Source organism: Platichthys flesus, chromosome 7 (assembly GCF_949316205.1).
Source record: "Platichthys flesus chromosome 7, fPlaFle2.1, whole genome shotgun sequence".
NCBI classification, from domain to species: Eukaryota; Metazoa; Chordata; class Actinopteri; order Pleuronectiformes; family Pleuronectidae; genus Platichthys; species Platichthys flesus.
Window position 1 is genome coordinate 1579571 of NC_084951.1, and position 15975 is coordinate 1595545.

General features: G+C 42.1%; 1 protein-coding gene and 1 long non-coding RNA gene across 6 annotated transcripts; one reads left to right on the top strand and one right to left on the bottom strand.

The window, feature by feature from the left end:
* Positions 1 to 345: 345 nt before the first annotated feature.
* Positions 346 to 12353, bottom strand: kiaa2013 (KIAA2013 ortholog). 5 transcript variants are annotated; one of them, XM_062392754.1, is made up of 4 exons: positions 11039 to 12353; positions 5571 to 6424; positions 5375 to 5438; positions 346 to 3299 (listed from the first exon to the last, which is right to left on the bottom strand). In XM_062392754.1, the coding sequence occupies exons 1-3, from the start codon at positions 11985 to 11987 to the stop codon at positions 5406 to 5408; spliced, it is 1836 nt and encodes a 611-aa protein (XP_062248738.1). In that variant the 5' UTR covers positions 11988 to 12353; the 3' UTR covers positions 346 to 3299; positions 5375 to 5405. The 5 variants fall into 5 exon arrangements, with proteins under 5 accessions (XP_062248738.1, XP_062248735.1, XP_062248736.1 ...); XM_062392751.1 differs by having other exon boundaries at positions 5375 to 5459; XM_062392752.1 differs by lacking the exon at positions 5375 to 5438.
* LOC133957264 (uncharacterized) lies at positions 12194 to 15131 on the top strand. Its single transcript, XR_009921206.1, has 2 exons — positions 12194 to 12336; positions 12520 to 15131. It is a non-coding gene; the product is annotated as an uncharacterized LOC133957264 (long non-coding RNA).
* Positions 15132 to 15975: the final 844 nt, after the last annotated feature.

Sequence of the window (15975 nt, forward strand, 5' to 3'; positions counted from 1 at the left end):
AACTATATCTGTCCATCAATGTTTGAAATGATAAGACCCTGTAGAGGACAGGAGCAATACACTAGTGATGTCACCTTTACATTAGTGCTCAGAACACCATATACATAGTTAACTTTAAAGTTCTGTTGATAAGTGTTCTTATGTCGTGTTCCCTAACTTGGTCTTCCTGTTTATGAGCTTTTAACATCTCATGGTCTTCCCCAGCGAACCAAATTAATTAATTTGCCCGCATGTGACCCAAGTACGGAACCAGGGTCAAATTTATAGTGATGAAAATTCTTCTGACATGAGTTTGCATAAACCCAGAAATATATGAAGCAAATCCTCAAACAACATAATCATACATTCCTTCACAATAATGATTTATTTTCCAGAAAAAAAATCAATTTGACACAACCATACACCAAACCATTCAAGTACAATCTATTCCTATCATGGCTCTGGCCATGAGCTCAATAAATTAACTTCTTACTTCATTTATTCATTAAGGCAGACTCAGTAGTTCACAGATTAATCAGATAACCCACAGAGAAAAAAAGCTGAACAACCCCAAGATATCTTCTATCAGAAATCACATCAAATCAAATCATTAACAGACAAGCCAGTGATTTCAACAAACAAAATAAATTCTAACACAATTTCTATTTCTTATTAATATTAACCGATTGTACCCCTTGTTACATAGTCAAAATAACGTTTTACAATATAAATGGTGTAGTTTTAATCCAGAGGGACAGCCAATATGTGGGAACTAATGCAGTTAAACTTTCTAGCCATTTTCCTGCCTGTACCACAGCCAGTGACATCACAGCAGATGTGTTGTGGAGGACTAGACACCCACTATAACATCACTGATGAGGACACAAGTGCAACAGGCTGGAATTTTTTAACCATAAATGGATTAAGGGATCAAGTCAATGCTCAGCCTTCCTGCCAATTTATGGTGCTCATATCCTGCCCACTCTTTGTATTATTTCCTTCTTATTAATCCTTTCATAAGCATGTTGGGTTATGTGATTTGTAACCCAGCATGTCATGTTGGGTTATGTGATTTGTAACCCAGCATGTCATGTTGGGTTGTGCAAAGTATCACTGACACAGTTTCAACAGTTAAGAAGTATGGGCCGTCAGACACTGTTTTCAGTGAATCCCTAGCAAAGATATTTTTGTTCTGGGGGGTTAAATTAATTATCTTCTCAAGACAACAGTAAGAGAGGAAGGAGAAACTAGATCTGTACACTGATATTTAGTGATGTTTGGTTCTCCTGGAGGACAGTATTCCAGCCTCAGATCTTACTTCTGAAGCGGCATCAGCTGTTGGCCATAAATCGGCTACCCTTGTCTGGCTAATCGAGCTTCTGCCAGTGGAGAATAATATCCCGTCGAAAAAGCTGTGTCATACACGTAGAAGACACAGAGGAAGAAGTCTTGAGAGTTTGTGTTTTGAAGTGAACTATGTGATCCACGCAGCGGAGTTAATACGTCACATCCTGCCTCTGTCTGCTGCACCAACTCTCATCTAAATTTGTTGGTGTTGTGAGGGTATCTGTGAAAAGAAACTCCTGCTGCATTGTGCAGGTGTGAAAGGCAAACTGCAGGTAAACTCTGTAGCTAATTGTCTGGATTTCAATCACAGGTCATGTCTGAAAACGGCTTAAGAGAGAAAACTCCGGAGAGCAGTTCAACGGAGGCCCGTTAAGCCGTAAGCCACATGCAATCTGTGACTATCAAAGGTGAAATGAGTCAAAATAATTTCAACAAAAAAGAGGTTTCATTTTACCAGCAGGAAACATCCATCCTTCCCAGCCAGAGTTTTACGTTTTCTTTACACATCTGGGTTACAAGTGTTGCATCAAGACATGGTTGTCGCACAATGATTAGAGATTTGCTTTCATCGTCATAGTCTATATGTTAAATTTCCAGTTTCTCAAATTTGAATACTGGCTGTTATTTCCATCTTGTCTGATATTAGACTCAATATTCTGAGGGGTTAAAAATATCTAGTTCAGGTTCACAGCACATTCAGTTTCATTTTAATCCTACATGAAAGGGTCAATTCTCAGCATTAACTTGAGAAGGTTTAAAAAAGAAAAAAAGAGGAATATTTTGGGTTTTGGAGATAGGCTAGAACCCTTTACAAAAATGGTGCCTAAAGTTAAGGGATTCAAAAGTAATTGGACAAAAACACATTAAACAAAAAAAAAAGAGGTCTCTCGATCAAAGTATTAACGAAACATTTTGGTCACAAGGTCACAGCGTGGCATCATGGGACTTTTGGGTGTTTTTGCTTAGTCTCTCTCGATTAGTTTTCACTTAGTGGTCATGGTCCAGGAGGTTTGTCTTGGGAGCTGTATAATATACTAATGGCCCTTGAAAAATCACTGAACACTCAGTAATTTAATGTTAAAAATGATCTTTGAGGAGCTACCAGCTGACTAGTGCCTTTGATTGTCGAACCCAGTGCAGGATATTCTACCTCTTTGTGTCTTAGGTTGTTGTTTTAGTATTGTAGTCCTGTTAAATGATGACTTGTCACTGTTCATCCTTTTTATCAGTAAATGTTAGTGTGTCACTTCCAGTGGAGAGAATCAGTGCTATGTGGGACAGTTGAGGTGTAGGCTTTACGTCAAGAACTGTTCCTGTTCGCTCTCCTAACCGACCTCTTTCCACCACTTGGAGGTTGATATCTTATTGCATCATGGTCTCTTCATGTGCATTTGCATTAATTTTTGAAGTCTTGTGCTCCCAGTCAAACTGTATCTTTGATATTTTGGTTATTTTTTAGAAAGTGTCCAAACAAACCTTTGATATTTGTGACAGATTTTTGCTTTCTTAGACCTTATTTTTTCCTGACTTACATGGTCCCCTCCTTACTTTCATACTGACAAATAAATCAATCTCAATAACCTGTAGGGTTGACACTGAAACAACAGCTGCCCAAGAAACATTAGGTAAACAAGTTTCCAATTAATTTAATGCTGAAGCACAGAACCTGAAAAACAAAAAAATCCTAGTGTCAAAATACATGGTGTAGATTGTACTCAGCCAGTTTTAACCTCCATGCCTCTGCAGCGTCTCACCAGCAGATCCTGAGGAGTATCTCTCCAAACAATGCAGGCCAAAACAAAGAAATTGTCTGCGAACGTTTCAGATTCAGCACCAGCACACCCATGTTAGCATCTTGCATGCTGCCAAAGCTCAAGCAGAACCACCGCTAAATGATGTATGTGTGCACAGCACTGCAGCGTTCAAGCGGCGCTTGTGGTGTTGCAGCAGCCATCCTCACTTTTGCTGGCGACCTGGTGAAGTCAGAAAGGAGGTGAGGGGTTAGATTGATTTATGAACTGGGAACCTGACTAATACTACCCAACCCATCCAACACTGCTTCCCAGGAGAGAGGAGAAAACATAGACATGCTGAGGATGAGAAAAGTTTGAGTGTGCCAGAGAAAGGTGACAGGTCAACAGTGAAGAGCCAAAGCCAACCCATAGATTTCTTGTTAATTTAATTGAGTGGTTCAATATAAAACATCATCAAAAGTCAGGAAGAAAAAGGAATAGCAGAAAAGGTGAGCACACAGTCCAAGCTGATCAGAAAATAACGTTTACCCTTCAGCATAATCTGCCCTAACGGTCCATCATGTCAACATGTTTTTTAAAAGGACATCTGTAAACAAGTAGTCGTTTCACATGACAACAGACATTAAGGACTGTTAGTTAGCACCACCACACTACAATGAGTTCCAATTTGGGCTTCTATTGTTTGCAGGATTAATTTGATTCGGGTTGATCCATGACAACAATCTCACATGAACAGTAAAATGTATTGTAGCTCACAAGGAAACAGACAGGGTTGAAACAAAACTGCGGGTCATCTAAACCATTTGGTGGTCAATTGAGAACATGTGAATACTACTTTCTTCCTGCACAGCAACAACTGTGTGCAGACAGTTTGGGTGATAAACTTGAGCCTCTCAGTTTTTACCAATGTCGTTGTGAGTACTCTATCATTACTGATGGTTCTGTTGATCAGACCTATAAAAAGCAAAGTAGATAATCAGGGAAAGAACCATACCAATGTTAAGTATCATGTACTATAAATCATGAGCATGTTTCTTCACTGCGAACCAGTGATGTAAGCAGATTTAAGGGTTTCCCTGGCCATCAGCGAGTCAGTGCTCCCTATTATGTCAGTTCCAGTGTGAGGGTCAGCATTAAAGCTAATCTTACCCCTGCCAAAGTCAAAGGTAATATGTGGAGGTTTTTTATAAACACACTAAAGCTCTGATATGAATTTAGCTCTTTAGTACACATTTGTTTAGTTAACATCCATGTTTACGCTGGCCCGCAGTCTTCTTTTTCCTGACACCACCCAAAAACTTGTTGCATCCAGTGACTCAATATAAATAAAGACAACATGTCTCCCAACAGTAAAGCCAAAACATATGCATTGCCCCCTGGTGGCTGGCTGCAGTCATAAACCCCAGCCCCTCCCTGTTAGCACATCGGAAATGGATCAAACTAAAAAGTACACCATCCATCCATAATTTATTCTGCTTAACCTTTAAGGGGGAGCTGGTGTCAATCCCAGCTAACATTGGGCGAGAGGGGGGTACTAGCCAGGTCGCTAGCGAATCACAGGGTCAACACTCACATTAACACCTATGGTCTATTCTAAATCCACATGATGTCCCTATTACAAGATGGCAGCACCCATATCCAGGGTAATTTAGCTTCATCTTTGTGCAGTGGGGGGGAAGTGGTGTAATAAATTTGTATGAGCAGTCTCTGGTTGCATTTAGTTTCACTGTCATGTTCTTGAGTGTGCACAAGATGTATACCCTAACAACAGTACTCAACAGATCACCTTCAATGAGCAGCTTTGAACATTCTTACAACCCTTAGCTTGTTCTAATATTCCCTGTAAAATGTGTCTTTTTTTGTAAATGGAAAACACTGGTATGTTCCCTTAAGAATGCTAAGACAGGACAATGGGAATGCTGTCAAAGTGAAACATCACCTCCTGACATGAAAGAAAAAAATTACTCTTTTTTTTCTTCCAAATCATCAGCAAATGTGTTACATTCTAAACATGGAACAGATGCTGTGCTAAGATGACGCCATACATCAGATGGTTCATTGAAACTGTGAACTCTGACTCTGATGGAGGTTGCTACTCTACTGCCTTCAACTTCGATCACATTTTTCATTGCTCACTTTTCTTTTAGAGAACAGCTGTGGTGAAAAACTTTATCAGACCCACCATTGAACAAGACCTGTGGAATCATGTTTTGTGATATGGGGAAGGCGAGGTGTGTAAGGCTACTGTAACAACCCACTCCAAGAGTATACCACATGAGATAGGAAGTACTCACCGAGAGGGAGCACTCACCGAGAGGGAGAAAGTCAAAACCAAGAAACCAACCAACAGAGAGAGCACTGAGAGAGAGAAAGAAGAATCTTTGCCAACACACGCAAGTCAAAAAAAGACAAAAAACAAATGAAAGGAAAAAGATGAGCATAGTATATCAGTTTGCAGTTTTTTTGTTTTTCCGTTGCCACAGTTTATACCTTGCTCCTGAAGAGGGGCTTAGCGCCAGGGCCACAGTACTCGTTGTATATGAGCTTGAAGAGGAAAAGATGGAAGAGAGTTATGAGAGAGGCCACGCTGAACCAGAAAAGGAAGGGAAGGCCTGGGTATCTTATGGCCATGTGCTCCTCATGGGCCAAAATGGCCTTAAGGTGGAGGGTGTGGCGCAGGTCTTGCAGGTGGCGCAGGTCTGTGGAGATGTAGAGCAGCGGTGTGATTGGCTGAGTGACCATCACTGGGAAGGTGTGACCTTTGACCTCTGATGTCAGCTCCACAGGCTCATTGAGGCAGCCCGCCTCGCAAGCATACAGCTTCACTGGTTTATCCTGCTGCTTCACTGAAACATGAAGAAAAGGCTTCCCCTCCACATCCAGCAGCACTGCCAGGTTGATGAGGTCCTGGTTGTAGTGGATTCCTCTCAAGGCGTAGCTGTTGTGCAGCACGTCTGGATCGGCCTGAAACTGAAGGTGGTTCTCTGTGAACTGAAGGCCACCAAAGCTGAGCACTATGCCCTGCATTGTTCCGTGAGCACCAGCTGCAACGAGTACCTTGCAACCTCTCTTCTGCAGAGTCAAGGTCCATAGCGTGACCAGTTGAAGGATCTGGGCTGTACTGCTCACCCGCTCAGGCCACAGGTTCTCTGCATGCATGGTGGCATGGCCACTGAAGCAATGGTCAGCGTAGTTGAGGCTGGACTCCAGCCGGGCGCTCTCCTCGTTGCTCAGCCTACGGTCCAGCAGGGGAGACGCGGAGGATGAGAGGATGTAGTAGAGTGTGGTGTTCACCGTGCGGCTCGATGGCGTGTGGGAGTCTGTGATCTTCCTCATTTCAACACCTGAATGAATGAAGAAGCAAATGTAATGATTTATTACTGTGAATGTAAGATGATGCAATTAGACAAAAACACCATCTTAACTCAACCTCCACTTACTGGCTTTTCTAGAGCTTTTGGCTTTTTTTAATGGCACATACATTGTCCACAACATTTTTATGGGATGATAATTTGATTTAATTGATAAAACCTGTGCATTCTGATCATGATCTTGTCAGCAGACTCCTCAACTATTTACAAAATAACGACGGCAACAACACAGATCTTTCACATGACTCTTTATCTACAGTCACTAGAGGTCGCTCCTTTTTGACTTGGTTTACATCAGCAAATCCTTTTAGTGAACAGCAAACTCTCTATATGTGTTCCTTTAAATCTGTAATAAATATCTGACACATTTGAATATTTTTAATATTGACCAAAGCAATAGAATAATTTGTGTTATGTTTTTGTTCATTACTGTAATTAACATTAAATTCTGACCATACTTAAATTTAAACAAAAACACTTTTACTTATTATTAGGGATGCACCGATATGTAAATTCTTGGCCGATACCGATTCCGATATTTAAAATAACAATCTGGCCGATAGCCGATACCGATATTTGTTTATTTTCTTTTTGTTGTTATTCATTCACCCTTTTGTGTCAGAAAAATAATTAAATCATTATTTAAAAAATGTTCAGCCCTTCATCACTCTTATCTTTTAATGAGCACAAATTTAATCAGATTTATGAAACAATCTTTGATTTAACTAAACTTTATTTAACAGAGACATATTATGCCCATTTTACCGCAAGTTGAAATGGTTCCTTGGGATCTTAATGAAATGACTGTAACATATTTTGGTCAAAATACCACAAGGATAATTTAAAACAGCACCTTTTTACCCTGTCTAAAACAGCCCTGTTAAAGTATCATTATAGAGACACTCTTCTCATTGATTTACGGTAGCAGTTGCCTGTTTATTAGATGTGTTACGGCTTCTGTGTGTATGACGTATGTTGTCAATTCCCTTGTTACCTGTGCATGAGACGGATGAATAGAGCCGATGCACATGAGAATAAAGTACTTAAACAGACGCTACGCTCATACTTTTTACGTCAAGTTACACTGCGTGAGTCAAGATAACTTAACAAGCCCTCCTCAGTTTGACCCGTTTTTAGTGTCGGGCAGAAATCACATCGCGTCAACACCCACCGCGTCCAGAGTGGCCGCCGCTGACCGCGGACACTGCCCCGCGGTCCAAGAGAAAGAAAGCCCCCGCACCAGCGACGCCGTGAGGCGCCACCGGATGAGGACCTCCCGGTGCCGCGCACTGAGCCTCCGGCGGCGCGGAGAGGAGGGCGACGGAGCGACTGCTCCCACAGCCGCGGCACGTGCCCAGCGGTTTTACCACAAATATGAACATCGGCCAATGATATCGGTGAAAGTCAAGTTTATTACCGATAAGCCGATATCAGTAAACGAGGCGAATATCGGCCGCTACCGATGTACGACCGATTAATCGGTGCACCCCTACTTATTATTTCTTGAAACTGGTGTTTGCCAATCCCCAGAGAGGCTTATAGGTCAGTTTGGTGGATGGTAGGGATGGACGATACGACTTCAGAGTACGTGCTTTGATACATTTGTGGTTAATCGATTTTCTTCAATACCAGTAGTAAGTAAAAGTAATGCGTGATAATCATCAACATTCATACATGGTAACGGTGACACTGGGTTACCACTAAAATCCTATTCAGGACTGAGATGAATAAAATTGGGGGAGAAAATAATAAAGATATAAAACATTACAATTAGTGCTGTCAGTTAACGCATTATTAACGGCCGTTAATTTTTTTATCGCGAGATTAACGCAGAGCTGCCAACTCTCACGCTTTCGCCGTGTGACACACGCTTTTGCATGTTGGTGGTTGACTAAGTCACAATAATTTTTTAAAACATGATCGTATCAGGCCGTCATGAAGTACAAGGAGCGGGCGAGTGTTTGTGTGTCTGTGAGTGTGGTTCGAGCCCCCTGCCCCCGCGCACTCGCTCAGAGAGACACAGTGAGATCAGAGCTCAGTGACTCACTGCTTCTTAACTATTGAAACAGTGTAAACACAGAGTTTCTCTGGTCTCAGCTGATCAGAGATCAGCGCCTCAGCTTCTTGATCAGAGCAGAAGCTGCAGTTGGTTTCTATCGAGCTTCAGTATCTGTGTTCGCCTCCAGTCTGACCTGCTCTCGCTTTTTGTTTTAATATTTCGCCAACTAAAATATATATTTTTAAGCTACTAGGCTGCAGCTATATGTTTTTATTTATTTCAAAATAGGGTACTTCTTATTTCATACATTTTCCACAAATATGGGAGGACTCAAATAGCCCTAAACAGTTCTGTGTTTAATTTGATTCAAAGTAGGCCGACACTTGCCTGTGTATTTTGTTTGATTGTTATTTTGTTGCTTGGCTGTTTGAGAGGCCTGACTGCTATGTTCACAGCAAACTTGAAAAAAAGAAAATATTAAGCCATGGTTTAACTGCACTATAGGCTGAGTCCTTGTTTACCTGAAATGTGCACTTTATAATTTTATTTTGTAGCGCCCTGTTTGGCAATGTTGTTTTTCAATAAAATAAAACGTTTGCATAAAGCAAGCCAATCCACTTTTCATGTTGATAGAGCATTAAAAAAAACAAAAATGAAGTGACATTTAGAATAGACACAAATTTGCGATTAATCGTGATTAATTTTGAGTTAACTGACATAAATGTGATTAATAGCGATTAAATATTTTAATCTTTTGACAGCACTAATTAGAATACAACACTAAAAAGACTAAAGGACATTTTGGATGGACATTTTTTTTATGTCTCGTGACAAACTACTGTGACCTCGTCCCTTGAGAGCAATAAATGATTTCTTTCAAAATACAACAACGGTTACAGTGCTCTATTAATCAGGTTCATATGTTTGCAAAATGCCTTGGCCTTGAGTCATAACTTTTGAGGCAGAGGCATGAAGTAACATTAATTCTGCTGCTGAGATCTCATGTTTTTGTTTAAAGCACACAGATTCGTATTGAAACTTGTTCAATAGCAACCATGTGAAATCCTGCTTCGTCAATGGAACATCAAAACCCCTATACAGTTATCACCATGCCTGCTGATGATACCATCCATTACAGAGCCAGTCATAACATTAGTAGTATTCCCTTTATGTCTGTCTCAACAGGAAGAGAGTGCATGTGCTACAAACCAATTACAATAATCAAAGATATTTTAGGCTGTGGTTCCCGACTCGTTGCTGAGATCAGTATTTATCTGATGTAGCATCATATCACTAATTCTTTATAATCTTGTTGAACAGCACTTAGTGATAAGTGCATGGTCAGGCACATGCAATATACTGGATAATGTATTCAAAGAAATTCAACATGTGTGGAATCAGAATCCTAAGCTAAATGTTTATTCTATTGAGGTGTCACAGAGCCTCTATACAGCAGTGGCCATTCTTAATTTCTGCTCCTTCCAGACTTTGATGCTGCTATTTTGCTATTTTACCACTTGATCCTTGTTTGACCATATTGGAATCAAGAAGAGCTGAAATCAATTAGAAGAAATGGACGAGTCAATTATTACTATCTTAGAAACCTAAGATATGTTCCATGTTTCTCATATTGCAAACTCTGCATGTCAAATTTCATTAAGATCTTTGATGGTGTGGCCCAAAAGTGTGACCTGTGAACAATATTATCACATGATTTAATAGAACAGAAACACTAGAGATAATATCCAGTTATTAGGTTAAGTCAGGCTGACAATAAACTGTAAATGATCAGGAGTATTTTATTGAGTTTATGGCTATTCGCGCGCGGGGGGGGGGGGGGGGGTTTGATGATTGACAAATGAACATGTGATGCAGATAAACATGTCAAGTGATGTCAGACAGAAGAGGGAGGGATATAAGTAGTTAATGTTTGATGAGCTCAGTTTGATTGAAATGTAATATTGAACAATGTGAACAATATATTTTTAAAAAGAAATAAAATCTGAGGCTTTAGTATATATTTCTCTTTGTGTTATTCTGAGCTGAACTGATATAACACTAGCCTGACGTTGTCAGACTCACAATTCTAGTCAGAATGTGAACTGCCCGACCAAAAATGTTGTGGGCGGGGCTAAGTTCGTCTGGCATCCAGGCTAATATAACACGAGTAAAAGAACCAACACTGTCAGGTGTTCTTTGACAATCACAGTATCTTAGATGAATACAATTCTCTGCTTCTCTTCCATGTTTCTCACTTTACTGTAAACTTTGCTGTCCCTGTCAGGATCCTTTAGGAATGATGAATCCGTTTTTCAGTGATCAGATTGGTCAGAAGTAGATGGGCCGTTGAACTTAAACCGTTTTACAGTGTTTTTTAATGCCCTTCCACACATTGCAAACAAGTTTGAAGTACTTCACATTGTCTGAAAATTTTGATTTTATTACCACAATCGTCTCATTATAGCATGGTAATATACTTTAGTAGTGTGTAGTATGTAGGGTTTGTAGTAGATGGAATTGAAATTTAATGGAACTTCAGTGTGGCCCATAAAAGCACAGCACCAGCTGCTGCTACTGCTTCAGCTCACCTGAAATGAAGAGATCCATCCACGCTTGCTGGTGATCTATAACCAGCTCCTCCACACTGGCTCTAAGCAGCTCCCCCAGTTCCTTTTTGGCTCCTTCTCTGAGGCTGATAAAGGTCTCCTCCAGCTTGGAGGGCTCTGTGGGCTCTGAGGTCCACACCACTGACATAATGTTGTCTGTGAACTCTGACTTAGCAGGGACTTGAATTCTGCTGTTCAGCTTCTTGGTGACCACCACCACCAGAACCATGCGATTGTTTTCCACAGGCACTCTGCCAGAGGAGAGCACTATTTCCTTTTCCTCTAGTTTCTCATCACTGGTGGAGAATTTGCTACCAAAGGAGGGATTGCCAGAGGAAACGTCCAGGGAGGTGGGCCTGTCAGACAGGTTGTTGATGTGGATTCGCTGAAGATAGACGTTGGGTCGGCTTCTGTGGGCGATGAACTCTTCTCTGATGCTGACACAGTCCCGGGATGACTGCAGGGAGGCACAGCGCACCGACAGCACGGAACCTTTCCGGAACCACAGCATGCTGGCCTGAGCCTCGGCCCGCTTCCCCTCCAGGTGCACGCCGACTCTCGGTGAATATTCAGTTGGGTGGACCGGGGCTGAGCCGGGCTGCGAGGACGACGCCACCCACAGTTTGTTAGAGTCAATGTCAATCAAAATGTGGCCGTTACCTGATACAAACGGTGTGTCAAGATGTTCCTGAGGTGTGCTGTATATTCCCTCTCCTCGGTCTACGAGCGACTTCCACCGGTGGATTTCCGCCTGTAGACACTGTCCTGCCGCCCCACCGGGCATGGCCGAGCTGCTGAAGAACCTCCACCTGCGCTCCGCTCCCAGGTACCAGTAGAAGATGAGGAAGAGCAGCAGTCCTATGAGCAGTCTTCTCGCCCAGCTGCTTGACAACAAGCCCGGTAGCCCCTTTAGTCTCTGCTGGAGCCACATTTTGTGTTAGAATGATGGATGCCCAGCCACGAGTGGAAACGCTGCCCACGGGGTGTAAATGTCAGGGTGTCACATTGAATTCGTCTCCCGCTCACAACATGTTCCGGGCTCAAAGCTGGCAAACTTGCTTCGCTAGCATCCGGGTAGGTTAGCTTAGCTAGGTGGCTAGGGCCGTGAAGGAAAGCTGTCGGAAATCAACTGTTATTTCTCGCATCGTGGTTGAAGTCCTCTCACTCGCCGGGTGTGTATGACCGTCAGCACAGGGTCAAGTCTCAGCGAGTTTCGTTTCTGACTCTGCCTTCAGCTTGGAGAAAGCCACCTGTCGCTCTTCGCTGCAACGACACTTCTGGTATGTTACAAGTATCGTAAAGCAAACCTGCACAGCTGTGACCGGAAATGTCGCAAACAACAGTTTGGATTTCTGAGTACATATGTTTTACTGAATAATCTGTATTTGAGTAAAAACATACTATGCATGAAAATAAAAACCCAGCACTTTTTTGTATTAAGACAAACTATGTCTTAATCACAGCCTTGCGGACAGGATTACGGTAAGCGTGCTGCGTCATTTCCTGTTTTCTTGCCACTGGTGGTGGTCGCTCTGCGAATTAGCTCCGCTGCAAAACACAACTGTTTCCCTGTAGCACTACGGCTAAAATCACCGGTCTGTAGTTAAACACTCGCACATACCAACCCTTATTCTATCGTGCTTAGTGATTCTGTGTTCTGTCTGAGCTCACCTTCGTAGCTATATAGCAGCGATGTCTTCTCTCTCTCCCTGTTGCTCTACTGCTCTCTCTTACTCCGAGTGTCTAATGTTTACCTACTCCTCTGCCTCCCTTAACAGTAGTGGTACATGTAATAAATGTAGTGTGTTGATAGCGATGGAGGCTCGGCTTAGCGACTTAGAAGCTCGGCTCAGCAGCTTAGAAACTCCGTTAGCTGTAGTTAGCCGGCTCCCGCTAGCCGCGGAGCCACCTAGCTTAGCACGTAGCTTAGCCTTAACGAGCAGTCCCCAGACTAGTCCCGTGCAGCCGGGAGCCCAGGGCAGATGGGTGACGTTCCAGAGGGGGCATAGTGCTAGTCTTAGAAAGCCCACGATTAAAGAGCCACCAGCTCACGTTTCAAATAGATTCTCTCCACTCAGCGAGGCACCCGCTGATAAACAAACTCTGATTATTGGCGACTCGGTTCTGAGAAACGTCAGGTTAGCGACACCAGCGACCATAGTTAATTGTATCCCAGGGGCCAGAGCCGGCGACATCGAATCTAAACTTAAGTTAATGGCCAAATCTAAAAAAGGTAAATACAATAAAATCGTAATTCACGTCGGCAGCAACGACTCCCGGCTTCGTATGTCGGAGGTCACTAAATTGAATGTTGAGTCGGTGTGTGCTTTTGCTAAAACGATGTCGGACACAGTAGTTTTCTCTGGCCCGCTCCCTAATACAACAGGTGATGACATGTTTAGCCGCATGTTGTCTTTTAACCGCTGGCTGTCGAGGTGGTGTCCTGTAAACGGCGTGGGCTTTATAGATAATTGGCTAACTTTTTTGAGAAAACCTGGTCTTGTTAGGAGAGACGGCGTTCATCCCACTTGGGATGGAGCAGCTCTCTTATCTAGGAATATTACTAAGTCTATAACATGACAACCCATAGTTGGGACCAGGAATCAGAGCTGCAGTGCTAAACACTTCTCTGCGCTCCCTCTGGATCAGTCACAAAACCCCATAGAACGTTACTTGTTCTATTTTATGACACATGACACACGGAGCTTCTCTTTCCAGCTTCTCCATCCTCTTCTCCATCCCTATCCCCCTTCCCCGGAATCCCTTTGCTTTATCACCCGCAGATCCAGGGCCTCTGTGGCCGCACCATGGATTACGGTTTGTGGATCGCGCACCGGGGGTCGCGGTGTTGGATCCAGTGTGGCGGATTCTGAGTCATGTGGGCTGATCGTGGTGCTGGTGGCGGACCCTGTGTCGCGTTGCCATTGGGCACGGGCGGTGGACCAGGACCGCAGTGGTGGCTTGTGATGGGTCCTCCTGGTGGGCGGCGGTGGACGGTGACTGAGGACTGAAGTGGCGTCTGGTCTGGATGGTGGATCGTGGTCTAGATGGTTGCTGAGCATGGACTGTGCTTCATCAATGCTGCTAGAGACTTTGATTATTGATGATGTTCTCCTGCACGTGGCATCTATTGCACTTCTGTCCGTCCTGGGAGAGGGATCCCTCACATGTGGCTCTCTCTGAGGTTTCTACATATTTTTACCCTGTTAAAAAGGGTTTTTTGTAGTTTTTCCTTACTCTTGCTGAGGGTTAAGGACAGAGGATGTCACACCCTGTTAAAGCCCTATGAGATGAATTGTAATTTGTGAATATGGGCTATACAAATAAAATTTGATTGATTGATTGATTGATGTCTTCAAGTACATTGAAATTAGTAAATATTGAAGAATTTGTTGGAAGTGAACTATATTATTGATTGTTAAAATGTCCATGAATGTGGAAATCCCTTCTATTGCTTTACTTTTACTTCCTGTTTCTGTCATTAAATGTTAGAAAGCATTTCACATAGCAATTGTTGGGACGATGACTAAGGTAAATTAATTGGTAGCAAAATAACTGTCTTTTTCTGGTGAACTCACATAGCAATACTACCTATAACCACTAGATAGCAATACAGTACAAATATTTCCCCTTCAGCTACATACGGCACATACTATGCTAGGCCTATTTGTGGAATGTTGCTTCAGGGGTCTTCATAGACAACATTATGTTGGCTCTACGATGATTATGATCAATCCACTGTTGTCATCAGTTTACCTTCAAATTCCTTTGAACATGGAGAGAGAAATCTGCTTTACCATTAATAAAGAGGTGGACTACATATAAGTAAAACACATTAGAAGTATTCATTTACATTATTGTTGTTTGTTGTTTTTTTAGTACTAGCACTGGCCCAATAATACGAAAATATGTAGTATCTAGTGCTAGTAACTTCCATGAAGTGAACATTCATATGAAACTAAATATAACTGAAACATGACAATGTAATGGTATGATTGTAAACATGACAACTAACAGTACATAATAGTTAATATAAATGCAAATAATAAAGGGGCTGTGTATTAAAATTCTTCAATATTGCACAAACAATCATCTACCTTTGCATAAACAAACAGTAAATACAAAATCTGTCTGTTTATACAGATTAACTGAACATTATAACATTGACATAAAGATGTTGTGCAGATTAATTATCTTTAAGTGCAAATGAAAGTGCACACATTCACTAATGAACTATGAATAGCAATAGAAATAGCAATAGGAAAAAAAGAAAACTAAAGTGGAAATTTGGCTGGTCTCACTTTTAAACCAGCAAAGTGATCAATATCCCTCTAATTTAAATCAGGCATGTTCATGACTGAGCATTCAGACATTGCAGGCCCATTGCATTTCGCATGAATGTCTTAATTATTGACATTAAGTATTGTTATCGTGCAAAAAGTCAAACTTCAGTGGAATGTTATCAATGACCTTTATTGGAAGAGACCATGGGACCTTCGATTTAAAAATATATGCCTATACATACCTTCTCCTCTGCAACAAACTTGAATTCTGGAAGTGGAACTAGGGACGGTCGAAGCCGTTTCATTTTTTTTTTTTATTAAGATGCAGTTATTAGTCCCAAACACATGCACAGACATGCAAAGGCACAATCATGCAGGTAGGGAAATTTAATCTCTGCTTTTGACCCATCTGGGGCAGGACACACAGAGCAGTGAGCGACCATGTACGGCACTCGGGGAGCAGATGTTGGGGGAGTAAGGTGCCTTGCTCGGGGGCACTAGATAGGGTAGGGAGACTCTTGGATTTTTTGGACAGATCAATCCAGGTTCGTCTTTTGTTGTCTCTCCCTGGAGTCGAACCACAGACGAACCAGAGACCTTCTCTGCCTGTAGTCCAAGTTTCTGCCACTCGACCAC

What these genes read in the sequence shown, in the direction of transcription:
- kiaa2013 (XM_062392751.1), bottom strand. Translation starts at nt 11,987, where the DNA reads ATGTGGCTCCAGCAGAGACTAAAGGGGCTACCGGGCTTGTTGTCAAGC. An exon ending in GATGGATCTCTTCATTTCAG is followed by an intron (nt 6,425 to 11,038) that starts GTGAGCTGAAGC and finishes TCATTCATTCAG; the next exon opens with GTGTTGAAATGAGGAAGATC. An exon ending in AGCCCCTCTTCAGGAGCAAG is followed by an intron (nt 5,460 to 5,570) that starts GTATAAACTGTG and finishes GTGTTGGCAAAG; the next exon opens with ATTCTTCTTTCTCTCTCTCA.